Source organism: Peromyscus maniculatus, chromosome 10, assembly GCF_049852395.1.
Source record: "Peromyscus maniculatus bairdii isolate BWxNUB_F1_BW_parent chromosome 10, HU_Pman_BW_mat_3.1, whole genome shotgun sequence".
NCBI lineage: Eukaryota > Metazoa > Chordata > Mammalia > Rodentia > Cricetidae > Peromyscus > Peromyscus maniculatus.
In genome coordinates this window covers 41,383,851-41,411,050 of record NC_134861.1, presented here as the reverse complement: position 1 = coordinate 41,411,050, position 27,200 = coordinate 41,383,851, and the positions used below count along the sequence as shown (strand labels likewise).

Genomic DNA, 27,200 nt, shown 5'->3' with positions numbered 1-27,200 from the left:
TCTCTCTCCCTTTCTCTTTCCAACCCCTCCCATTTATTACCCCTTTGTTCCCTCTCAAAATCCTCATTTATTTTTCTGTTATTGTGCCATGCAGAGACACACAGACACAAATATAGACACAGACAAAGACAGACAGACAGACACACACAGTTTGCACGCCCAGTCCATTTAGTGTTACTTGCATTCATATTTTAGGACTGACCTGTTGGTATTAAATAACCAATTGGGAGGCTTAGTCTTGGGGAAGTCTATTTCCCTAGCTCTTAGCATTTCTCAGTTGGCAGCATTGCTTTGTCTATTGATGAGGCCCCATATGATTTCCCTCTCCCGTGTTAGCATGTCTATTGGCATTGTCCTAGTGCTGGTGTTGTGTAGGCAGCCCTATTGTTGAGGTATCTCCGGGAGAAGCTTCTGGTCCTTTCTAGGAGACACAATCCCACAGCATATTTCCTGGTCCTCTGGCTCTTGTAGTTTTTTTTTTTTTTTTTTTTTTTTGTTGTTGTTGTTGTTTTGGCTCATCTTCCTTGATGTTCTCTGAGTCTTAGGTGCTGGAGTTGTGTTGTAGACATAGCCACTGGGGCTGGGCACTCCATACTCACTTGTTCTCTGCACTTGACCAGTTGTGGTTTCTTGTAATGGTTTCTACCTGTTGCAACCAGAAGATTCTTTGAGGAGTGAGAGCCATGCTTACCTGTGGGTGGAGTGATAAATATTTTAGATGCAGTTAGCTATTGTGCTGGTTTAGTAGATTGACAGTAATAGGTTCTCCTCTCAGGTCTCTGCCCTCCCTGGCCTCCAGTAACTGGCCAAGTTTCCAGCACAAGGTGTGATGTCCTTCCTTTTGCATGTGCCTAGGTCCAATTAGAGACTTGTTGGAGATTGACAAGATATGAGTCCCACTATTGCTCCTTAGGTTATTGTGCCCTTCCATGCTGAGTGTCCTTATGGTTCATAGGCATCACATCTGGGTAGGACTATTGGTTGCTGCCCTCCTTTGGAAGCTTGCATGGCATCTTTCAGTACTATGAGGAGGCTTTCAGGTCAGATTCAGCTTGGTTCCTCTGGAGCTTGTGTATAACACGCATAGTGTCTTCAGCAATGGGGACTTACCTTGAGCCTCTGAGAAGCCGCCAAGAGCACCAGCAATAGCCTCTACTGCTTTGGGAATCTCTGGGACTCCCCTTACTAACCACTCAAAAGGGGTGTAGACGAATTTCTAAATGGTCTTATTAAATAAAAAACACGGAGCCAAATATAGGGGTGAAAGAGATCAGGGAAATAGGAAAAGCCTCCAGCCAACCTTATCTCACCAACTCTGTAGCTTCCAAATGCCCGTCTGTGTTTATTTGGGTCTAAGCAGCTGCGGGACTGGTGGGTGAGAGAGATTGTCCTGACTGCTGGCCAGGTGAGGCACAGGAAAACTTTTAGCTACAGAGGGGTTTCTCATGCCTGGTATTGGGGTGTTTGTTAGTCTATAAGCTTCTTCGGGTTTGGGTCCATTTCTAAATATCCTGGAGATTAAAATTTCTCCATGAAATTGTGATAATAAAGATACTAACCCAAGAGGGACACTGTGTGGACTAGAATGCCAAGAAGTAATTATGTTATTGTGGGTTACAGACCTGCCCTGTGTCTTGTCTGTCTGTAAAACACATAAGACTCAAGTAAAGATGATAAGAAATTGACAGGAATCTAAATGTAGAAAGGAAAAATTATTATTTGCTTCCAACTGTGATAAGTATGATGGCAAAGGGCTCATTTTGGGAGAGTAAACACACACACACACACACACACACACACACCACTGTTTTTGATGATCCAATGCAGTATTTGTTTTTGGAATATTCATAATTAATTGTGATTTAGTGTCGGAGAAGGAAATACATGAATTCCTCGGGTATTTTCAGGGAAAAAGACACAGATCTGTGTTTCGTTGCAGAAGTGTATGATTTAGAGCCAGGGCTCTCTGTGGTTTTACCCGCCTCTTTCCCACAGCAGCATCTCCTTGCACTGAATAGAATACAGCAACCCCTTTCTCCAAGCAAAGCCTTGAATTGTGAGCGAATTTCCAAGAGTCTCTAGTGACAGGGACAGTTCACTGTCATGGCAACATGCAGTTTTAAGATGTCTATTAGGCTGATAGCAAACCTTTACCAGCAAATAAAATACAGTTTAGCTGAGAATAAATGAAATCAGAGTTGATAATTTGAGAAGAAAAAAAAAACATGGAAGATTTTGTTTCCCTTAAAACATTGCAGAGATAAATACAAAACAAAGAAAGAAAAGAAGGAAGGAAGAGGAGGGGGAAGAGGAAAAAGGTTTAAAAATTCCTGCCTGTATCTATTACATGCTTCCGCAGTTAGGAGGTAGCAAAGGAAATTGGCGCAACCTCTTTACTTTTCTTTCTGTGCCCCCACAAACTGTGGGAGCAATGAAGAGCCGTGCTCTGGGTTGTGTGTTCCAGATGGGGAAGTTACCCACATTCAGCACATTAATATTAACTGCATGTTTAAGCAAATGAGGTTATTTGGCGGGGCGGGGGGATATTTAGATACAAGTATGTAGCGATGTAGTGGTTATGAGTTCAAATGTAGGCAAGGACTCCCCCCACCTTTGCTGTGTAACTTCCCGCACCAGTGTTGAGCTTCCGAGTCTTGGTTTCCTAACATCTGTGAAATGGGCTCAGTAAGGAGACTTAGTGTAAAAGGTCTGCTCTGAGGTTTTAAGAAGCCGTGCTAAGGGCAGAGTTCAGAACAGCGGCCAACACGGTGTTAAGTGATGACCCTGTTCTGAATAAACATGGCTTATTTTAAAATTCCCAAACTGGGAGAAAAGCGGGATAGAGGTTACAATAGTAGAGCAGTTTAGCCAGTATGGTGGCTCCTAACCTATAATCCCAATAGTTTGGGATGCTGAGGCAAGAGGATTGCTATGAGCTTGAAGCTAGCTTGGGCTACATAGAAGCCTCAGACACATAGTGAGACACTGTCCTAAAAAAATAAACCCCAAACCAAATGGAGAATATAAAGACTTCCAGTCCAGAAAAACAGATTGCAAGTACCTCCTGAAGGTCATGGAAAGACAAGAGGCAGTATCGGGGGACTTTTCTGTCTCCTATCTCAGTATAAGGCGAAGACCAACAAGGACATTTAGAAATGCAAGCGTGACCCCGTTCGCTCTGTCTTCAGTTTATTCTAAGAGTTTAGCTGACTTGTGTAAATGGGAGTGACTGAAATGAAGGTAAGATACAAATTAGCATAGAGCTGCCAGTGTAGATGCACAGGACAGGGTGTCATGAGCTCTTCTTACAGTCTAGACCACGAGATACTGAAGCCAGTCAACACCCTGCCCACCACCTCCCTGCTTTCAGACCCCTCCGCAACACTCCCTGCTTTGACCTGTTTTAGTTTAATTAAACCACGCACACATTTTTAAGGAGTAGACGCTTTAAGTGTGGCTCATTCTTTGGAGGGGGTATATGTGCACCACGTGACGAGTGGTTGCCATGGTAATTTCTCATTATTGTTGAATTGAAAAATAATTACTCTGGCAAAAATCCCCCGTAACCTGTCAGTGCTTAAGTTAAAGATGCCGGGGGGCATCCCCAGTACCAGGATCATGTTTTTTTGGTGGAGAGGGACAGAGCAGGGATGGGAGAGAATCCGGATGGGAGGAAATGCCTCTGTGGATTTTTTAATATAATTAAGGATCTTTTCTGCTGTTTGGCATGAGTGTGTCTCCCATCCCGATGTATGACTTGGCTGTCAGTGGGACTTGGGCTCACCTGTGAGTGAGACAAAAGGAATAAGAATTTTAATCGCTGAAATGCATATGGGGGATTATATAGGATAGAGGCACTTCGATGATATTTTTACCTAATTAAAATATATGAGAATTGTCAACAATAGAGCCCTTGCCAGTGTTCAGGCCTAGTTAATTTTGTGTTTATTTACCTGGAAGTTACTGTATGCTGTTGTAGTTTTTAGAGTTGGGAAAGGGATCCAGTTTGTTTTCCTGTTAATATCCACTGAACGCTAAGCAGGGAGTTCAGATACAAAACAATAGCATGGACAGGAAATGCATGTTTGCTGGGAAAGGGCAGGTCCCCCAAATGGAAGCCATGTGACAGGTTCATGGACAGGAAATGCATGTGAGTTGGGGGTGCTGGAACATCGGGGCTCCTTTTCTCTGGGTCACTGCAAAGGACCACAAAGAACCTGTGCCTTCTTTCTTACTACAGTGTCAAAGAGTGCCCCCCCCCTTTGGGTAACAGAGCTCCTGACACACCCTTCTCCTTTGAGACAAGAATGGACAAACTTTACTTATGTTACCACTCATTGTTCTGTTCCATTGTTACTTCTTGGATGCTTCGAAGTAACTGCTCCTCCTCCTGGCAGAGCTGGTCTTGGCTTTGTAATTATGTTGCTCTCACTATTGATCCCACTTGGAAACACATCACTCAGAGGTTCTCTTTGTTTCGTCTCTACCTGTGCATCCATCCATCAAACGAGAAATCCTTAATAAAGAAGTCCAAGGTCTTCCTAATCAAAGACCCGAAGAATAGCCCAGCATGTTCCCTAAGTTCAGGGCACTTCAGGTATCTGTCCCTGAGAAATTCCTACACACTCACAGAAAGGGATGTGGCAAAGGTTCTCACTACAGCACTGCCAGTCGTGATGGCAAGGCATTAGTGGGAAAATGTTTTAATAAAGTTTAATACATTCATTTCATGTGTTAGTGCGTGGCTTATACAAGACAAGAAGAGCCCCCAGGCTATAAAGTGGATGGGTCTCTAAATAGATGGTTGACGACTGGGCATGTCGCTCAGTGAGAGAACACTTGACCCAGCACGCACAAAATCCCAGGCATGATCCCTAGCAGAGCAGAACAAACTAAACAAACAAATAAAACAATTAAGGTTATGAGGCCAGCCTGATGGCTCAGCAGATAAAGGTCCCGCTGCCAAGCCTGATGACCCGAGTTCAATCCCTGATACCCACGGGAGTTCAAGCCCCGATATCCACGGAGTGGAAGGAGAGAACTGACTCCCACAGGTTGTACTCTGACCTCCACACATGTGGTATGGCAGGTGTGAGCCCTTTCTCTCGCCCAATGCACACAATAAATAAATTAATTAATGTAATAAAAAAAGAAAGCAAAAATTCATGTTTAAAGAAGAATAATGTACTTTAGCATTTAAATAAAACATTAGAAACACTAGGGTTGCATATAGCTATGGTCAAATATGCATTTAAATTAGAGTTGGGCTTGCAAGATTCATATGATTTTTAAGAAACAATTGCTTCCAGGGAAAAGGAGAGAAATATACGGTATGATATGGAGACCCTGGGCACTTATTTTTATTTATCATTTAAATTCATTAGAAAGGAATCCAGCTTATCATTTGAATAGTTGTCAGTGCTGTATAATGAGCCTCAGATCTTCATCATCCTGTTCTCTGCTCTCTAGTCTTTAAAGTAAATAAAGCCTGCCTCATTTCAATATGGTCAGCAATGTGTTCTTGTACTATGAGAAACCATACCTGAAAGGTGACTCCAGAATGGCAGTGTTGGTGAGAGGCAGGTTTTGCAAACTTCTAAGCTGCATGTCTGTGGCCCTGGCTGGTAGAAGAGAGGGAGGTTGCAATGTGGTACAAAGCCCTGACACAAACGCTGCCTCCATCCCTGTGCTTCTGCACTCAGACTCCTCAGAGTCCTCCAGCACTCCAGGAAGAAGCTCATTAGCTGGGGTCAGGACTTCTCCTGTCCATTCCTGTTTCTTGATCCCCTCTTGGTGGCTCATTTCTAGGAAGAAATCTGGCCAGCGATGGAAAAGATAACAACGGCCAGTGCCCTTCCTTAAGGCGGCACACTGCAACAGTCAGGCATGTGCATAAGCATGCTGCAAGGCCCTGAGTCAACAGTAGTTTCCTGCGCACTTCAATGGGGGCTAAATTGGCAAGCTTCCCTAGCCCAGGGGGCAGCAGAAGAGGAGAACAAGATTTGGTGCTTGCCAGATTTCCCAGGCTACAAGAATGACACTGTAACACATGGCTGCTGATGCAACCAGATGGCTAAGAGCCAAGTTCCTACCAGGTTGGATTCTTAGACATTCTGCAGAAGGTTCTAATGTGGTTCAGCAGGGGTCACTCTCGCTGTAATTGGTCATTTTGAGAAAGGCCTAGCTTTTTCCTTACATAGATTTATTCTACAAGATTGCTACCCCATCCTAGGAGCCATAGCAGGCAGCAAGAGAAGATGTTGGCAACAGAAAAACGTGTGTGTGGCCGAGTCAGGGGAGACCCTAATCTGTAAACGGCTGGAGGAAGAAACTTCTTGAGAAGCATCCTTGAATGCATGCCAGCTGACTGCTAGTTCCAACTCCTGTGATCTGTTGCAAGGTGGAAAAAAAAAATCACCATTTCAGCAGAAACTGGAGGGAAGGGAGCATGTGGATTGGAATTAGATAGACCGTATATAAACTTTTGCACCATTGTTTTGTCGTTTAGTTTTATTGAGTAGCCTAATGTTTTTGGATTCAGATTCCTTTTCTACAAGTGATGTAAGTGTCAAATGAGATCATAATGAATATTCAGAACAGAATTTATCAAAGAGTCATGACATGTAGCTTTCTTCTCAGTCCTCACAGACTACCAGGGTTATTAGTCCCTTACCAAAGCAACAAACATGTAAAGGCGTTAGGTGGATTGGCGAAGGTCATTAAGCCATTAAGAGACAGGATTTATATATTCAAGTTAGGGTAACACAGAGGTTAAGGACATAAATTCCCAAAAGGTTGCCAGCTCCACTTGTTGGAGACAATTAGAGAAGTTATGAATACAAGGTGGTTTATTGCATGTAAAACACTTGGAAATACTGGGTTATGGGTCCCGATCTGAACCTAGGGGTCTCAGTGTGTGGGCTTTCCACAGACAGCTTCCTTTATGCACAGCTGAGACAGGACCGTCCAACGCTCATAGTTAGTAATTTTTTTTTGCTTTTTCTTCAAGATCCTTTCTTTCCCTACATTAATATTTATACCCTTATAACTAAAGATTAATATAAAAGTACAAGCCAGGCGGTGGTGGAGCACGCCTTTAATCCCAGCACTCAGGAGGCGGAGGCAGAGCCAGGCGGATCTCTGTGAGTTCGAGGCCAGCCTGGTCTCCAAAGCGAATTCCAGGAAAGGCGCAAAGCTACACAGAGAAACCCTGTCTCGAAGAAAAAAAAAGTACAAATCTTTGTATATATATATATATATATATGTGTGTGTGTGTGTGTGTGTGTGTGTGTGTGTGTATGCTTTTCTAACTTAAAATAGAGCTCAGAAATTTTTGATTTAAAAATTATTGTTGTTATTATTAGTGCATGAGTGAGTGGGTGAGTGAGCGAGTACTGTGTGTGTGTGTGTGTGTGTGTGTGTGTGAGAGAGAGAGAGAGAGAGAGAGAGAGAGAGAGAGAGATGTGCCTATGTGAAAACAGGATTGGTCATAAGCTGGCATGCATGCAGAAGCCAAAGAACTACTCTCAGGGGTCAGGAGCCAGTCCCCTCCTTCCACTGTGGGTTCCAGGATTGAATGTAGGTTGTCAGATTTGCATGGCAAGCACCTTTACTCACTAGGCCGTCTTGCTGGCTGTAAACATAGCAAACAGCTATGATTGTTGAAAATCAGCCAAGAAACAAAGAATCAACAAACAGTGAAGCTCTCTGGACAGCTTTGTCCAGGGGTTTTCCCAAGTTGGGTTAAGATAAAATATGGGTTCAATAAGAAGTTTTATTAACTCAGTCAGCTAAAAACGCCAGCACTGCATGTGCTTGGCAATCTGAACTCAAACATTCCATCTTTATTTGTGGGGTGTTCTTTGAGGCTGTGTGATAACACCAATTGTTCCAGGGTGCTGCCACTGATGTGCCTTACTCCTTGCAAACCTGTTCTTCTGTGGTTCGTTTGGATCAAGTGACATCTCTCCTTGGGTCATATGCCTGTTACAACTTGTGCTCACTCCCGTGGAATCTTTTCTGAGAAAACACAAGGCTATCCACAGATAGTTCACAAACTAGTTTTAGCTCGGGCCTCTTCTTTTTCTCCCAACTATCTCATGTCAGCCTGGGCTGTTTCTTAGTTTTTGTCTTGTACTTGGTCGTTCTGCAGCTGACATCTCAAGAGACCAAGAGTCACATTGTAGGAAAATGGATGTGGTGACCCAATCCAGTCTATGGACATCCAACTAATGGGCAAGGCAGAAAGGTGGTTTTCTAGATTCCACTCAGGTCTTTAACTAGATGCTGGGGTAAGTTTTGTGTGGGTTACAATCTGGCAAAACCTGAAAAAGCAGCTCGATTCATTTGCAGATTGGTTTGTAGAATTTATATTTTGATGCAGTTCTTTTGGGCATGGACCATCTCCTGCTCCAGAAATGATGCAGAGGTGGTGATGGACAGCAGCAGGGAGAAGGCTTTTTCTTGATCTCACCAAACTCCACATCTGTGGGTGCTTCACAGCCTCTAACCTAGTTCACTCGCACATCTACCCTGCCAGGTGGATGTTATTTTGACTTCTTTTGTGGTTGTGGTTATTTGCAAGTTTCAAAGAAGTCGGTCAGTTAAACTACCTGGGTTTTAATAGATAGGAAGCCTAGGACATAGGCTTGTCCTAGGAGAGCCTTGTCCACAGGAGCAAATTCCACCAGTGACAGAGTACCTAGCAAACCTGGCCATGAGTTCTGGCAGTAAATCTGTACTACAACAGCAGGGGGCCTGGGGTGGAATGTTCTTGCTGTTTCTCCCTCCCTCTTTCTAAAACCTCATCTCCCCCCCCCCCATCCCTAACTAATACAGCTCAGGAGCTGTGGCTGATGGCTGCAGCAGAGCAGAGGTACAGAAAAGGCAGACATCCTGGGCTCTGATTCTAAGTTCCATTTCCACCTTTCGATGGCTGAGCATACCCAGGAAGTCCCAGTTCCCCCTGAAGGTTTAGTTTCTGCAGTTGCCAAGCTCAGAAAGCAGTACAAGCAGCTGCATTCATTCATGGGATCACTTCTATTGAGAATACCACGGGCCTGATGCCGTTCTATGGGCTGGAGAAGGCGGGACAGAAACGAAGCTCCTGATGTTAAGAAGCTAATCCTTGTGCTAAAGAAGAAAGAATAAAATGAAAATAAAAATAAGAGATTTGTGGATTACATTGGAAAACACAGAAAAATCAGTTAGTATAGCATTTGGCAGGCACTGAATACCATTAAGGGCTGATAGTTATCATTTATTTATTTATTTTTCTATCTATCTATCTATCTATCTATCTATCTATCTATCTATTATCTATCTATCTATCTATCTATCTATCTATCTATCTATCTATCTATCAACTATCTATCTATCTATCCATAGCAACTTAAATTCAGATAAACTAGTGAGTTCAGCATTCCAAAATGGGATTTATTTCCCAAACTGGTTTTCTACTTCCAAACTCATAGGCTTTTCTAAATGCTCCAGAAACTTCCACAGTATTTATCTTGAATGATGGGGGTCTCAGAAATGGTCAAGGCTGTCTTTACATTGCTCATCTGATTTCCCCTAGTGGGCTTGTAGGATGGAACCCATTTCTTACTCAGATGTATATTCTGTGGTACCGAACATAGTAAACGATCAATAAAATATTTTACAAGGGAGACCAGGGTGGGAGTTTGAATGAGAGTCTGAGCACTGTTTTGGGGGTGATTTTGTGTTTACTGTTGTGTTTTCTTAAGAAAAGTACTGGCCTTGATGTGACTATTGGGTGGAATCCAGAGGAAGAAGACGGAAAAGTTCATTTGTCTGAGCTTCTTCCGTTCTGCGGGAGAGGGCGACATCAATCTCCCCAGGCTTCTTAATTGTTCTTGTAAGGAATGAAGGCTCCTTCCTGAGGTCTTCCAGTGATGACAACTTAAGGTTGTCATAAGCAGAACAGCTTACTGGTCAGCAGGGAGGCTGTAGTGTCTCCCTCCACCAGGGCCCCAGCCTTGGGGGACATAGTGAACAGTGATTCCCCTCTGCACCCTACTCATCTGACAGGCAGCTGGGAGCCATCTTCTCTCCAGTCTGGCACCAGAGTAGACAGGCAATCTCTGGAGAAAGATTTTGCTTAAGAATTTGAAGGGTAAATAACACTAAACTGGATATTGCCTCAGCCTCTGCTATGGGCCCCTTCATCTCTTGGGGATCAACAAATTCAAAGTCCTTCAGCTACATCCTTCCTAAAGTGTTTTCTAGATAAACAAGGGGAACACTCAAGGAAAGTCAAACAGACTGACGTGGAGGCCTGCATTCTCCTGAACTTTTCTGTTTTTTCATAATTGTTTTAAAAACAAGTGAGCTGTTGCTGCCTTAAAAAAAATCTTCAAGAAAATCCATAGGCAGACTGTTGCTCTGCATAGGTGTGTGTGTGTGTGTGTGTGTGTGTGTGTGTGTGTGTGTGTGTGTGTGTGTGTGTGAATGATGCAATGGCTGTCTAGTTACAATGATATCATTGTATAAAAAGTGAAACTATGAATGTCCCTATTTGATCAAATCATTAAAAAATGACAGTTGTTGATCTGGTTGTAATAGTGTGTTTTCCATCAATAAAAATGGACTCAAGACAGCTGACAGAAAAACAAACAAACAAACCTACAAAAACTAAAGCCACAATCTTGAATGTATTCATATCAAATAACCACCCTTTTATGAAGATACAGACATTGCATTTCAAAGTACATTTTAGAAATCTCTCCAAATGTGTCCTCCAGAAATAGTTTTTAGTTGGTTGAGTTGGTTTTAGCTTGCCTAGTGAACTATAATTTGATCCTTTGATCCACATTTGAAGCAATTAATTTGAAAAGTGACCACACACTGCCCATCCCCTCTCAGAACCCCCCCCCCCCCCCACACACACACACATATGCTAAGGAGGGAGCCCCGGTGGTTTTTTTTGTACCGTTGTTGTTGGTTTGTCTTAGTGGTTATCCCAACCCCCTTTTTCTCACCCTCTTTGACATATTTGCTGCTTTTGCCTTTGCTTGTTAAATAAATGACCTACCTGTCTCTTTGCAGGACAGTGACAACCTCTGGTGGGATGCGTTTGCCACTGAATTTTTCGAAGATGATGCCACATTAACTCTTTCATTTTGTTTGGAAGATGGACCAAAGCGATACAGTAAGGAAGAAGTTTATTTTCCTAATACTCCCTTATTTTTGTGACTGTAAGACCCCACAGGGGTTTGAGCATAATACCCTGAACTGACAGCTTGATGATAATGCCTCTCTGCCCCTGACAATGTGCTTGCTTCCCACCAAGGCACTGTCGCTAAGTGGGAGCCCAAGTCACCACTGTGAGATTTTCTTTTGAGGCTTAGACTGTTTGGACATCTGATGATTTTGAGGGTGGAACACATACGCACCAAATTGCCCAGTAAGTGGGCAGCAGAAGGATGAGGGTTTGGTATGTGTCTTGTCTGCGACCCCTTTTCATCCCTGAGGGTTCATGCTTCTGCTTGTGAAAGTTTGCTTAAAAAAAAAAAAGTCCCTCACCATCAGAGGATCAGCCCCATCCTCAAATTCACGCTTATCTGTGATCTCAGGTATTTATTTGACAAGTGCTATCTTTTCTTGCGCACAGGGGAAGCCACAGCTGCTTTGAACATACAGTTTGGGATTAGTGTTGACAGAATTATAGTTCCTTGTCTTTCTGGCGAGTGATAACTCTGTAAAGATCCCAAAATTACAGCCGGTGGCACCTTGGGTAACAGCTGATCTGTCCTGATTAGGTTCAGCCAACTTGTCAGGCATCAGATTTGCTGGTTGTACTATCAGACCAAGAGCCGTAGATACATCAACACAAAAGCAATTAATGTCCACTTAGATCAGAGAGAGACGTGCTTTCAGAGGCAGCAGCACTCATATGGAAGCACCTGTCAGAGGGGAAAACAGCCCCATGTCACAAACCCAGAGGTGATGATGGGACGTACACATCATGAAGCAGTCTGTTCAGAGCACTTGACAACTGATAGGCAATAGGCTCCTGATAACCATGGTTCAAAACACTGATATCGGCTGATTATGTTCAAAAGTCACTAGGGACTAATGTGTCTTTGTTTTTAATATAAGGATATTTTTAGATAATCTAGGACTATCTGGATCTATTGCATGGTATATTAATGTATCATGTTAACATAGGCATGTAGTGACTTTGTGGGTTAGCAAAGGAAAGAGTCTACCATCAAGGACTTGTTCTCCTGTGGCAACTTGTTTTAGGGGCATCTATTTAGGATTTGGGTGTTATGGGCTATTTTGAACGAGAGGGTTGGTATGCCAGCCAATGGTCTGAAGGATCTGGTGCCAGTACTGGTATTCCCACTTCACGGCGGCTCTGCCTTTCCCTTGTGAGTTCCTCAAGGCACTGCTGGCCCTAGAGCAGCATTGTAGGGAATGGAATGAGCTCAGCAGTGCACCAACTCTTCCTTCCCTGCTGCCTAGTCAATGGTGACTGATTTCTGCCCCCGCAGCCACCACCCTCTGAGCTGACTTGTTTATGCATTCAGTCATTTGTTTATTTTCTGAGACAGAGCTCAGATAACTTCAAGTTATCATGATTTTATGTTCCTGGGCTTTGCCGGTTGGAGGACCCATAAGGGCCTGCTCAGAGAATTAACTAGAATTACAGTTTTAAAGCCTGCACGGACAAAACAGATGCTTGCTCTTCTCTCTGTCTGCCCTGTACCCAGATACTCCCCGCCCCCGGGTGAGACAGACTCCGTGCTAGTGAGCAGTCATATGTCCATGCGCAGGAGGAAATGCTTGACTGCGAACCATCATGGCCCAGGTCTCTTTGTTTCTCTGAGCCAAAATATTTCCCGAGTGGAGAAGAGAAACAAAGATGATTGACAGGCTGGAGCCGAGTCTCATCAGCAGCCTCGCTGACAGCCCGGTGATGTACGCACCCGGCTGATGTGGGGACCAGTGACAGCTGATTGACAGCCCAGGACTGGGATACAGAGAAGATGAAACTTGCCTAGAACATCTGACACGCTGTTTATATGGTACTCCCGAGCACTGCCACCTTAACCCATTCGGGATGCAGGCGCAGTGTGCCAGGCTGGGAAGATGCCTGCCTGTCCCTGGGCTCAAAGCTGAGGTTTTTTTCCTTGGTGACTGCCAGGGAACAGATTTCTTTGCATTTCTAATAGGAAAATAAGACTTACCTAATAGATTTTTTTTATTATTTGTAGGAAAATTTCCCCAATTATCCATGCTAAACAGTAATAAATATCCCTTGGTGTTTTTTTTTTTTTTTTACACCTTTTTGCAGCCTTTCCTAGAAGAGCTTATTCTCACCCTCATCTGTGTCCTTAGAGGGCCCTTGCAGTTATAAATGTCCTATCTGTGAGCTACCACAATGCTGGACTATGTGTTTGGTTACTTACATTTTTGTCTACCTCTATTCTAATGCTAACTCCAGTGGGGTGGAGGTTTTGCAGAGTGCTGAGTTCTTAGGCTGATGCAAGAACACACATGCTATAATCAGTGTTTAGTAATAGTTTGAGTGAGTGAACAGGTGAATAGACATTTAGGGAAATGTTTAGTTCATCAAATGGAATGGGTGGCAAAACAAGCCTTAACCCAGCTCGTTAGACTTTCCAATACTGGATGAACCTGATCCATAGTCAGTGCTCTGTTGTCATTTTCAAATGCTCTGGGATGTATTGAGATCTACTGTAATAGAAAAGAAAAAAAAAACCCAGTAGTGCAATAATTTTGACAAGTGATTGTACTTTCTGGAAGCCTCCTTCCAGAAAGCTCCTCTGTCCTGACCTGGCTGCTCAGGGTACTCAATTCCCCAACCTTACTCTATCCTGGTGGGCGGGGCCACAGATGGCATGTGACTGGGCATAAGTGGTTCATGTGGAAATTGCCTGCACCTTCCTAGGAGAGTGCAGCACTTAGTGTGCGGAGACGTAGAGTGGACAAATGTAGAAACTGAGCTGTATGACCCTGCGTCCCAGGCTCCTGGCCTGCTGCTACACTCCTTCCGGTGCAGGTAGAGGTTTGCAGTTTCAGGGGTGTGGATCGCCCTTAGATGAAGGAGATTCTCCAGAGGGAAGCAGATTAGAGGTAGGTATTTCCTTCTTCAAGCTGAAAAGGAGGTGGGTCTTTTTTGTTTTGTTTTGCAACATCATCGCACAGAGCTCAGGCTGGCTTTGTACTCCCTGGGAAGTTGTGGGTTAGTGCACCCATCTCTTGGGTGCTGGGATTACAGGTCTGTGTTACCAAATCTGTTTTTATGTGGTGCTGAAGATCAAACCTGAGGCCCCAGACACTTTACCAACTAAGCTCCATTCTCCATCCTAGCCCCAAGAATCCTTTTGATTTTGTAAGGAGAGATTACGTGGAAGTACAGCTTGGAGGGGGTGGGGTGTGGGTGGGATGAAGGGTGAAGGGGTGGGGGGTAGGTAGCAGTGTCACTGGGACTCAAGTCTGTTAATTACAAACTCAATTGGTCAGTCTACTGTTTTTTCTCCTCTCTGTCTCTGTCTCTCTCTCACATACACACCCACACCCTGTCCCTACATCGCCCCACAATTAAAGGAAAAGAAATGACTTCACCAATATGCCAATTTTGAGTAACAGGTAGAAGGGTCACAAATAATTACAATGCTTTTATTAAAGATAGAGGGCCCAGGAAGTCAGTGATCCATATCCTTAAAGCCCTCTTCACGCCTGCTTTGTGACTCTAACCCTGTGTGGGGTGCTGTTAGTCCCTTCCCTGCATAGTACATGGAGAATATCATAAGTTAGCTTGATCACCCACTGCTCAAAGTAGCTTGCTTTTCTTTGCTCCTCTTAGGTACAGAGCAGAGCTGTGGTGTCTGCTCTGTTTTCTCATGACTGTCAGAATCATCTAAGTGGCATGCTGCTGGGAGCCTTCTCAGCAGACCCAGCCAGTATCAGCTACATTCTTAGGAAATATGTATATGGCTCATAATTCATTCAGGAAACATTTTCTGGGGAGTGATTCTGGAGGGAGATCCAGAGGACCATGTGGAGTACATGATAGAACCTCTGTTTCCCATGGGAAAGAACAGGCGTAATAATACCATCCTGGGTTGTGCAAAATGGGGTGGTATAACCAAAGATCCTAGGACTAGTTAGTTGTAGCACACTCACCAGCATCTATTATTATTGACAACTATGAACAGCCCTGGCTTCACCAAGCCTTTTGAGCATTCCAGAAACCTGCCTTCTGGTAGGGACTCACCAAGTGCAGTGTGTAGAGCTTGGTGCTGAGGCTCCCTGGGCAGGTAGATGCCCACAAGACCTCTCTGCTGTGCACTTCCAGGCAAAATACAGCCACAGTGAGTTTCTGCTTCTCCCTGCATCCAGCTGCCCAGTGGAGCCACTCCCACTTATGCTGTTCCCATAAGCCGGAAGAGGAAAGCGGAAGGAAGACTGGTTAAACATTCCGTCCTCTGGAAGTAGAGTGTTTAATTAACTTGGTTAACTTGGTTAAAGTTGGAGAGGGGTGAAATGAATGAGAAATGTCATCTTGTTGGCCCTCTCCATAGGAAAGAGGACTTTTAGGTTGGTCCCTGAACTCAACCCAGCTGCATGGTAACTTCCATGGACAAGTGAAAGTTCAGTGAGATGATATATCAAAGATTCTTAGCAGCACTTCAAGCTAGTGAAAATATTTCACGAGACTTAGCCATTTCTATTTGACTGAAAACAAATGAGTCTATTGCTCCCTCTAGATCAAAACCCTGGGCAATTTAGGTAAACTTTTGGTTGTTCCTTTAACTACTCTGTATAATTTTAATTCTAAGCTGAGGTTTCCAGTAGTTGTCCATTGTACAAGAAGTTATCCCATTTTGATTTCACATCTGGTCTAAAATGAAGATTTGTGGAAGGCCATCCACTTTCAAGGTCATGACCAAACACTACTTTAGCTGTTAGGAGGACATTTTACTTTCCAAATAAAATAAAATAAAATAAACAAAATAAAACAATTTAGGAATGCCACCTCCACAACTACCTTCATTTTCCATACTCCCCAGGTCTCATTAGGCAGCCAGAAGAATTGTGAATTGGTCCTGCTGTGAAGCAATCACCACACACCTTTTTAGATTTTCTCCCCCCATCTCTGTTTTTCTTCTGAAAGCTCTGATGGCTTTGCAATATTGACTAAGTTCTTCAGGCTTGCCTTGCAATGTGTGTTTTTATGTGTTATATATTCAGACATGTTCCCCTAAGGTATCAAAATTCTCTGCAGTCCAAATAGCCTTGATCTCTCTCCTCACTGTTATTGGCTCACCTCACCCACCCTTACATGTACTGTGGTTGTAGCACAGGAATTCTAAAATCATTTCCTTCATATTTCTCTCTCTCTCTCTCTTTCTCTCTCTCTCTCTCCTTTCTCTTTTATAGACTATTACATGATTAAAAGTATATTTCCGAGAAAATCCCTCCTTGATATCATGCACAAGGTATTTGGACACCTACCTTAATAATTACTGTGACAGGGATGTGGCCATGCTTTAAAGTTTCCTGGAGCAATAGCCACTGCAGCATACTGGGTGAGGGCAATTCATGGCCACAATCTGTGCATGTGTCTTTCTATGAATAGTATTTTCACAGTGTTCTCCTGAAACCTAGAAGAGTTCATGTGGTCAGCAATTGTAGGTCCTGAGCCACCGCAAGAGGGACATAACAGCTGGTCTTGAAGATTTGGTCCTTAATGAAGTAATTTCGTTTCCTGTATATTTGTCTTTCTCCCCCAAAAGCATCAGTGTCATGGTCCCAATTTACATAGAATTATTTTGTGTCTGATTGAATGCATTTAACTTCAGTTTTTTTTTTTCATTTACAAAACCAAGTTAATAATCATGGCCACACCATGTAGTGTTATGAAATGTATATGTAGTTACTTCAATGCCGGCCTTGGTTCAAAAAGGGAGCATGACTTCATGAGTTAATGAATGGCTACATAAGTGAATGCATTCATCCTACAGCATGATAGGCATTTGGAATTAAAATAAAGGTAGGTTTTCACTATTCATTCCACCACTTGGCACAGAGCAGAAAGATATCTGGCTTTAGTTAGTTTAAGGCATTTGGTAGCCAATTGAGAGGGAAAAAAAGTATTAATGGAAGATTAAGATCTAAACAAGCAACCCCCAAACTACTACAGTTATGACACCTGCCCATCAGGAGTTGTGATATCCAGGTCCCATTTTGAGAAAATAAAATGCTGGTTAAAAACAACAACAAAAACAAAACAAAACAAAACAAACAAACAAACAAACAACAACAAAACAAAAGCGATTGCCAGTAACCTGGTTGGGAACTTGCGGTTCTGCATCTCCTTTCCCAGGGAGCCAATGAAAGGAAATTGCCTTTGATTTCATTTAAAACTTCCTCTTTGAAGAAAGAACTCACTTCCTCAGAGCTGCCCATGATGGTTAATGACAGGAATGCATCCCTGTCTGTATCTGCGGCATCTCCATTGCAGAATGACACAGATGTCATTGTCTCAGTGGCACTGGACAGTTTGAGTTACATTAAGTGGTTTTGGGTTCTCTGGTCTCTAATGTGATTTTACTGAGTTATCCTTTTCAACTGCAGAGTTCATTAAGTGTTGATAGATTTGAAGCAAATTAAGTTAGGATCAAAGAAGGTTTCCATTCAATGTTCATTTGTTACTTTACTAGTTCATTAGTTTATTCGTTCATTCATTCATTCATTCACTCATTAATTCATTCATTCATAACCCTGAGTTTCTGCTGTTTGAGAATGGTGGACGTCTTTTGGAAGGAATTAAGTTTTTCATAAAAATTTCTGGGTGTTTTTTGTATCATTTTATTTAAAACTTTTGCCTTAAATTAGTACAATCAATGAAGATCCTCAGGCAATGTATTCTTGTGGCATTAATGGAAAGTTTCAGACTAGTCATTAAAAAATGACTTCAGAGAAAGCCTGCAGTAACAGACGAACTGACAGCCTGTTGAAGGAGAAAAAATGGGCATGTGCATCTTCCCATTTGTGGTTTCATATTGAGGTCATCACAAGTTACAGAGTGCCCATAACAATAGATGGAGGGACACATCTCTGATAAATACCACACTAATGAGCATATGAGGTAATGGACAAAAGAGTGCTTTGAATAAATTTAAAGTGCTTTCCAAATTGGAGATACAATTGTCCCCATACTTATGACTGATCTTTTGGGTTTGGTGAGTTTTTATTTGCCCTATATATGTTATAAATCAAGCTTTCATAGAATCTTAGGTGGTGGCTGCATCTTTTCTTCATAGTGTGAAAATTGTGGAATACATAGATTTAAACAATCAGATCTCTGACTGTCTTCAACATCTCTATTGGAAGGTCTGAATGAGGCAAAACAAGAAAACGTATGCTATGTGTTTTCTGGAGACCGTGACGGTTGAATGCTGCTGCAAAGCATTCCTGGCCTTAGTTTTATGTAGTATTTTTCTACTTTTGTATCCTCCATAAGAGCATCAATCCAAAATGACTCTACTCCATAATGAGTTATGGGAAAGGCAAGGTGAACTTCCCAATTGTTACAATGACAGCCGGTCCTATTGGCACTTGGTTTCTAGACAATAGGGGCTCACACCATAAACAATATGGGAAAGAAGACACTAACCTGACCCTCTTAACCATGAACTTTTTATCCTGAAGGTAAGGGTGCCAGGTAAAATGTTAGTCTAGTAATGTCATACTTGCGTTATAATCATAAAGATGCTCCTTGGTTCACAGTGGGATTATGACCTGATAACCCTAAGTATATGTTGAAAACATCATAACTTAAAAAAAAAATCAAACAAACAAGCAAACAAAAAAAATGTATTGCTTAACAAAGCCATATGTGTACCAGACTTTTTCTTTTGGGCCACCAACCAGCTCCCAAATCACGACACAGAGACTTATTATTAGTTTTGAATGCTTGGTCTTAGCTTAGCTCTTTACTTGCTAGCTCTTATAACTTAACCTCTTTTGTACCTTTCATTCTTTCTGTATGTCTTACTTTCCTGCTGTGTCCATGGCTGGCTGGCTGGCTCCTGCCCAGCTTCTGGCTCCAAGTGTGTCTCCCTCTTTCTCCCAGCTCTCTTCTCCTTCTCTTTTCTTTCTGCTCTTGAGCCTAGATTCCTCCTATTTATTCTCCCTGACTGCCAGCCCCACCTATTCTTCTCCTGCCTAGCTATTGGCCACTTAGCTTTTTATTAGCCCAATCAGGTGCCTTACACAGACAAAGTGAAACAAAGGCAACTCATCATTACATAATTAAATACACATCCTTACACTTTTAAACAAATGCAGCATAAATAAATGTAACACACCTTTACACAGTTAATGTAATATTCCACAGCATGAACAAATGTAACACATCTTTACACAGTTAAAGTCATTTCCACACCACATACACCCAGGAAATTGGTTGTTCTCTCTCATGATCATATGCCTGACTGCCTACTGCAAGAGGGTACCATACCCATTTTGCTAGCCCAGGAAGCAATTAGAGTCTAGAGTTCCAATATGCTTTCTACTGGTCATCTGTCTCCATGCTTCTAAGTAAGCCAACTTAAGCCAAAGCTGAAGAGGAACTCTCCTACAAAATCACCCTCTGCCCATGCAAAGATCACATAGAAGTTTGTGTCCTACTCTGTTTCTTTGTTAAATATTGAGCCTTGACAGAATGACCCCAGTTCATGTTTGAATAGGAAACTGTGAAGATTTAAGAGCAGCTGAATGGGACTGGAACATAAAACCTCATGTCGTATATAATATATTTTGACTCACTAAAGTCTTGCTTCTGTCGTGCTTAGCTAACTATGTGAGTTCCCCTTCAAGAAAGGCAGCGGAAGACAGAGAGAAATCACAGTCTGCCTGAGTTGAAGCTTCAAGTCTGTATTATGAGCTATCCACAGGTTGCTATGTTACAGCGTGGGGTATGCATTGAGCATACAAACAGGTGTGATCTCTGGCCTGCCTTAAAGGAGCCTGCAAGTTAGTAAGAGTGGTAAAGATACATGCATATTATTAATCCCAATGTAATAGCAACAGCACTGAGAATGGGACAAGCAAGGCACTGCACTACAAGGAATGAATTAAAAATAAGATTATTCAAAGGTAGGAATAAATAGGAGATAGGCATGCCTTATTTGATGCAAAACATGATGATTGCTGTTAGCTTTACACTATTTTGTCTCAAAATTTTTCTGAGAGCAACCATTTCAGGTACATTCACAACTACAACAACAAAGGTCAATATTTAGGGAAATTGCGTTATTAATTTTCTTAACGTTTGTTTTCAGTGATATTTTTATAGCAAAACATTCTGTGTACCTTAATTATTAAACACTTTAATCATAGTATCATGCTTTAAAGGTTTCTTTTCTTTCTTATGTGTTTCTTCTCCCCTTCTTCTTCCTCCTCTTCTTCCTCTTCTTCCTCTTTTCTTCTTCCTCTTCTTCATGTTGTTGGGGGATCACACCCAGGTCCTTGTACTGAGGCAAGCACTCTACCCCTAAGCTACACATCTAGCCAGCAAATATGAGGCTTTCTGTATATGCTTAAGGACTTGATGAATCCTCTAGCACTGTTATACAAATGCAAGTCAACATGTGGGGTAATCTAGCTATAGGCATAGTGGTTGTAGGTACAGTGTGGCACCTATGATTTCTTCCATGCTTTAAAACATTTGCACTAACACAATCTCAAGTTGCTGCAACTTGTCTTGTATATAAAAAAAAATCATACAATAACTTGCAAATTTGTAGAGAGAATCAGGGCTTGAGGTTCAGATTTTAGACTTGAAACTAAAGTGGCACCCAAGGCACTAGGGCTGATAAATTCTTTAAATGTTTTTGGACCATGCACGACTGGAGTGTTTGCCTATAAAAAAATGTGATTAAATCATGAAGTTGTATAAAATAAGTAGTTCTGAGCAATGAGTAAGTAAAGGCTGACATCTTATTGAATGGATCTCATTAGACATAATTTCAGGACAGACCTATTTATTTACTTAACCCTATTCAAGGATGGTCTATGTGTCATTTTCTGTTCCCTGGATACATAAAAATGAATAGATAAAACCTTGTTCTCAGGAGATGCTAAAGGTCTAATCAAGCCATTACTTCTAAGAATTACATCTTAGCAAGTCTTAGCCATAACTTTTCTTATTTTGTGTTGCTTTGTTTTGCTTTACTTTGAGCCAGGACCTCCCTGTATGGTTGCTCAAACTCACCAACCCTCCAGCCTCTGTCTCCTAAATGTTGGGATTGCACATATTCCCCTCCTCCCCCATGTCCACCAGTCACACCTTGCCCTGGAGATACATACCCCTTGTCTCTTACTGTGAACCTTTCCCTTAATGCTCAGCACTATAGTGAGCATGTCAATTTGAAACATACTTTACCACACACTCAGAGTGGGATCATCATGTCCATGTCATGTTTTCAAGAACACATCTTGCATATACAGGTGCAGTGAAAGAAAGCATTCGTTGAAATCAGGTTAAATTACCACAACTCCATGTGTCATATTTTGTTGATATCCATGGGAGACATGCCCTTTTCTGAACAGAAAAAGAGGAATGGATGGGGGTGGTGAAGGGAGGTTGAGGGAGGGAATAGGAGGCAGGGGTTGGAAACTATGGTTGGGATGTAAAATAAATAAATTTAATAAAAAATAAAACATTGCTTTAAATAAAAATTACTATTCTTCTACATGTACAGTGATATTCAGATGCATTGCGTTAAGGCCGTAGAAGTCCCATGAAAAAAATTACCTATCAAGATATGTTTCCTGAGTCACCGTTCAATCACAGAAGTCCTGTTAGAGTGTTTGCATTTAGGAGTTTACCGTGTTATGCCTCCATTCCAAGAGCATCTACTTCATACAACTGTTATGCTCCATATGTTTGTCTTTATGATGGTCTATCTTCTTTCAGTGCCCATTTTAACCCAGTTTTACATGGGAACTTTTCTGTTGCAATATATATCTTTGTTTTTTTCACAAGTCAGGGCGACGTGAATTTGACAATTGACATTTATGCAAACACTTCAAAAATCTAAAGGAATAAGTGAGGCCATCACAGCATGGTGTTAGAACTACTCCATTTTATGAACTAGAACACACTTATAACTAGAATCTATTCTATATGTTATCTGGAGTCCCCAGAGCATTATGTTTTCTTTCCTCTTTCTTATTCATGCCGACCTTTGAGTAATCTTGCTTTTAATATGATCCTTGGTTTCATTTTGAAAACTATGTCATTTGGTATGTCAGGATGGGCTTGCATTGATGCTGGGAACATATACTTGCTTTCAGCATCTAAAGTTATGGTCAGCCTAGTGTGTGGGGCTTTTCCTCACTCACAGACCCACATAGCATCATCTCCATGTCACTGTCCTGTCCCTTACACAAATCACCCTTCTGAAATACTTTCCACACAAAGACCAATTGCCCATGTATGTGCTTTCAGAATAAGTAGATACTTGGACATATTCCACAAACTGAAGTCAGCTACCTATCCAAGAGATGCAATTGTACATCACAAATTTCCTATGAAAATATTTGTTATGTCACATGTGTGAAGTAGTTCCAGCATTTGGTACATCCGACTACACTCAGTTCTTCTCATTTAAGGCATTTAGGGCAGTTCCACTCTCAAGCTTTGAAAAAATTAAGTAATCCACTTTTTCAAGGTTGTGTGCATTAAAATATGTGAACATCCCATGCTTATCTACTGCCTTTCAATAGGTCTATAAGAGAAACGATAAACAGTATTTGACTGATTATGCAAATAAACCGCTAATTATACCCTTCATCACTCTCCACACTTAGACCCTGTACCGGATTGTAGTCACTGCAAAGGCCAGAGTACTTAGAATTCTATTTTATTTTATTTTTAAAGACAGGTCCAAAATCAGTAATTATGAGAGTTATTATTCAGGTTCCCAGCAGTGCGGCAGCTAGTTTTCACATGATAATTATCCTGTTAAACTACTATCAGGCCAGCCCTGTGCCTTATTTAAGAAAATGGCCCGTGGAGCAGGCCCAGTGGTGAAACTGTTCAAAGATGTATAAACCCAGGGTGATCTGCAGCGTCGTCTCATTGGCATTAGTTGCCGAAGTTCCAGGAAGTCTCATGTTTTTCATCAGTTGTGTACGGCACCTTTCCCAAGGCCCCATCGCATCTCTGGACTGTTCATGGTTCCACGGTGTTCCTCTCATTCTTAGCGCTGGGCTTTGTTACCAGCCAGGGCAATGTTCAATTGGCTCACACTCTCCGTTCAGTACCTTCAGGAGTGGGGAAGATGGTCCATTCCCAGGGAAGTAAGGAATACATGGGCTACTTTATGTTACCTGTGCTTTTTGTCTAAAAGAGATGCAGGTATTGATGGCACCTTCAGTTCAAACTAAGGAATTCTAGCTATGATGTTATAATTTTCATAAAAATAATTAGATAATGAATGTTTTTTTCAGTATGAGGCAGAGTTGAGGTCTACATTAAGAAAAGGTTTCAGCATAGATTTAGACTTGAGAGAAGAGAAAAGCCTTTAAGAAAACAGTGCGTACCTTAGACAGGAGTACTGCCTTCTCAAGAGGGAGGGGGTCACTCACTGGATTCTTATCTTTGGTTGTTTGCACACAACAGCAAACTTTGTTAAGGAGTTAAGATGACAAGTGTTCTAATGATGGCTTGACGTTTGGAAAAGCCCTGGATCAATCAGGACTGTCTGATTAGGGTGCACATGCGAGGAACTGTGTTCTGCTCCCCTCTGGAGCCTGTGTGACTGATACTAAGTGGCCGGGGGGCGGGGGGGAGACCCATTGTTAATATCTGCTGCACAGGGCTGAATGACAGTATCTCACGCCATCCTTACCACCTGTTTCAAGCAGGTGTTGCACTCAACACTTGGTGTGATGAAGAAAGTGAGATTCTAGTGAATATAGGTTCTAATTCTTCTCCCCTGGAAGCCTGCTTCATGGCCCTACTGGACATCGATAAACAGAGAAGCTCTTGAACTGTTGCCTGATTGGATGAGAGGGATTCCTGTTCCCATCCTAAGAAATTGTGCCCTCCCCCTCTTCCCTCACTCCTCCCAGGAACAGCACAGGTTAAGAATACTTAGTTTTCCACGGCCCATGGGTCCTCCAGCTCCCCTTTCTTTTCACAGTTCAGCGTGGACTGCTGACATCCTACTGACATTGCTGCGGCAACGCTGACATTTGTAAGCTTTCTTCTTCCATGCAGTATGGGATCCTCCATATGTCTTCCACAATAACTCCCTATGTTTTCAGGGGATCTGAAGATTTATTTCCTTCCAAGTCCCTGTTGCTGGCACTTCCTCCAAAGCTCCCAGACTGCCAAGCGATGAACTTCAATTTAGAGGAACTGTTACATTTGTCATTGTGAATTTGCTCAACTTTAGATAAATTTGAAGATTTATGCTCACCCCCAATGGGCCCTGAGAATATCTTTGAAGCTCAGAGAGTTTGCGCCTGACTCCCTTTTCACGGTTGTGAGTGAAGGGGGTTTTCAGATGGCTGCAGTTGCCTGGCCAGGGCTTGGGGTCCCTGCCATTGTCTCTTCCTGGAGAAGAACTCCAATGTGACTCACCTCTGTGAGGGTCTCTCTGTGCCATGTGCTGTGGAAGCCCTTTACAGTTCTCACAATGAAAGCACACACTAAACTCTTACTTTCAAGGCAAATAACCCAGGGTTGTGAATCCAACAAACCTGACTTGTGATCACAGAAGCTTCAACAGTGATGATCCTGTATATTATACCTCTTCCCTCTGAGCCTTACTATTTTCGATGAAAACTGTATTTATCTATCACTAGCACTTCCTGGTATGTAAAGACAGTGAACAAATCATAGCTATAATGATTATTTGTATATAACATCCAGAAGCTGACTCGGTTCTGCCTCGTTCACAGCGACCCACCTAGTTAATTCCAAAAGCAGAACTCACATCTCCATATCTTCATTTTGTTATTGTTGTTTTAAGACACAAGACTCTAGTTGTTACTGACTTGCAAAAACATGTTCTCTGTTCTCTTTTTCATTAGGAATAATCTAGAAGGAAGATGGGTGGTGTGGGTTATATTTTATTGCGTTTTGTTCTTCGATCCATCTTTAAAATAGTTTATAGTCCTGTGCAGTTGGAGTCACTAACAGCTTTGGATTCAGTGATGTGCAGAACACTGAGATGCAACCTCTCTGGTGGCTCTTTAGTTGATGGCAGCCTACCATAGTGCTGCATACTCCTGACTCATATACATTTTGTTTTCCTGGGACAGGAGCTCGGGGTAGGCAAATTGGATGCCCTGGAGGTTTAGGTTACCACAAAGCTGAAATGGTGTTAATGGAAGCTGAGGTCTAGCTGAGGCTAACAATAGTTGACAGAATTCAGCTCTTTGTAATGGTTAAGGAGGAAAGCCCTTGTTTTAAAAAAATGATTTTACAGATTCTTTGAAAATTTCATACATGGATACAAAGTATTTTGACCATACCTACCGCTGTTCTCCTTACAATACCCCTGAAATCCCCCTAACACATTGTTAACCCAACTTCATGTCCTCTTTAAAATAAAGAAAAAAAAAAAACTTCACGGAGTCCAATTAATGCTGTCCATATGTGCACGGGTGTGGGGTCATCCCATGGGGCATGGGTGAACTACTGGTTCTTATCCTCTGTCCAAAGAAAAATGACTCTCCCTGTAGCCACCAACTGCCATTAACTCCTCCTATAGGGGCGGGACTTCGTGATCCCTTCCCCGTTCTGTGGTGAAATGGAATGACTGGCTCAGTCTTGTGCAGGCAACCATGGCTGCCCTGAATCCAGGAGTGCCACAGCCATGCCATTCGTGTGGCACAGAATTTCTTGCTCGAGGTTACGCCCGGGGGACAGCTGAACGCCTACTGTGTGTCCTCTACACAACACGGAAATTTGCTCCTTCAAGGCCAGCAAGGGAATTGCCTCATTTCAATTCTATGACTTTAAGTGTCAAGTGCTTATACCAGGCCAACTCAAGGGGCTATCTATCTATCTATCTATCTATCTATCTATCTATCTATCTATCTATCTATCTATCTATCATCTATCTATCTACCTACCTATCTATCATCTATCTACCTATCATCTATCTATCTATCTATCTATCTATCTATCTATCTATCTATCTATCTATCTAGGCTATCTATCATCTCTCTCTTTCCTTCCTTCCTTCCTTCCTTCCTTCCTTCCTTCCTTCCTTCCTTCCTTCCTTCCTTCCTCCCTCCCTCCCTCCCTCCCTCCCTCCCTCCCTCTCTCCCTCCCTCCCTCCCTCTCTCTCTCTCTCTCTCTTTCTTCCTTCCTTCCTTTTTAAACAAGCCCCGGACATTTGATTAGGAACTTCTATTACATCAGCAAAGTCTGTCCTCCACGGGAGGTAGCAGCTGTAGTGTGGTCTGCTACCGCCATAGTCACAAAGTGCCTCTGCTGTCAAGGAGAAGGCATTGTGTGAGTGCATGCTTTGGCAGTGGGAAGAGACTCCCGCACGCATGAACATGGCATATGTGTAACTGTATTATAACAAATGACATCCTAAGAAGCCTCACAAGACCAAGTGTCCTGTGAATCCCAAGAAGATAAGCCACCCAAGAGGTTAAAGACATGGCAGAGAGGTAGAACTCAGGTAAACAGAAGAGGTGAGCAGGGCCATGAAGAAGGCTAGAACAGGGCATCCCAAGGGAGGCATAGAAGATACTTATGGGAAATGGTTAATACTTTTGCTTGGTTGGGACTTACCTGGAAGAAGCTGCTCTGGGTTTTAATTGTTTTGGGGTTTATTTATTTTTGATTGTGTGTGTATGGCTGATTTCCCGGCTGTGTCTGTGTCCCATGTGCATGCAGTACTTGCAGAGGCCAGAAGAGGGCAATAGATACTTCAGAACTGGAGTTACAGATGGTTTTGAATCACCATGTAGATGCTGGGAACTGAACTTGCTTTCTCTAACTCATCTCTCCAGCCCTGCTCTGAGGTCTCAAACAGACTGGTATGCTTGAGCCTATGGAATCCTTAGCACGAGTGCTGGAGGCCCCAGAGCCCTGAGAGTCCCTTCATGCTTTCTCACAGGCTGAGAAACTGGGAGATGAGCCTGGCCTGGCCACAAGCCTTTGA

General features: G+C 42.5%; 1 protein-coding gene across 10 annotated transcripts in view; it reads left to right on the top strand.

The window, feature by feature from the left end:
- Nucleotides 1-27,200, top strand: part of Ldb2 (LIM domain binding 2) — a 349,265-nt gene that overhangs the window by 131,986 nt on the left and 190,079 nt on the right. For all 10 annotated transcript variants that reach the window (XM_006981648.4, XM_016000191.3, XM_006981647.4 and 7 more), the window contains exon 2: nucleotides 11,068-11,170. In XM_006981648.4, coding sequence (XP_006981710.1) covers nucleotides 11,068-11,170 — 103 coding nt within the window. The remainder of the gene's footprint in view (nucleotides 1-11,067; nucleotides 11,171-27,200) is intronic.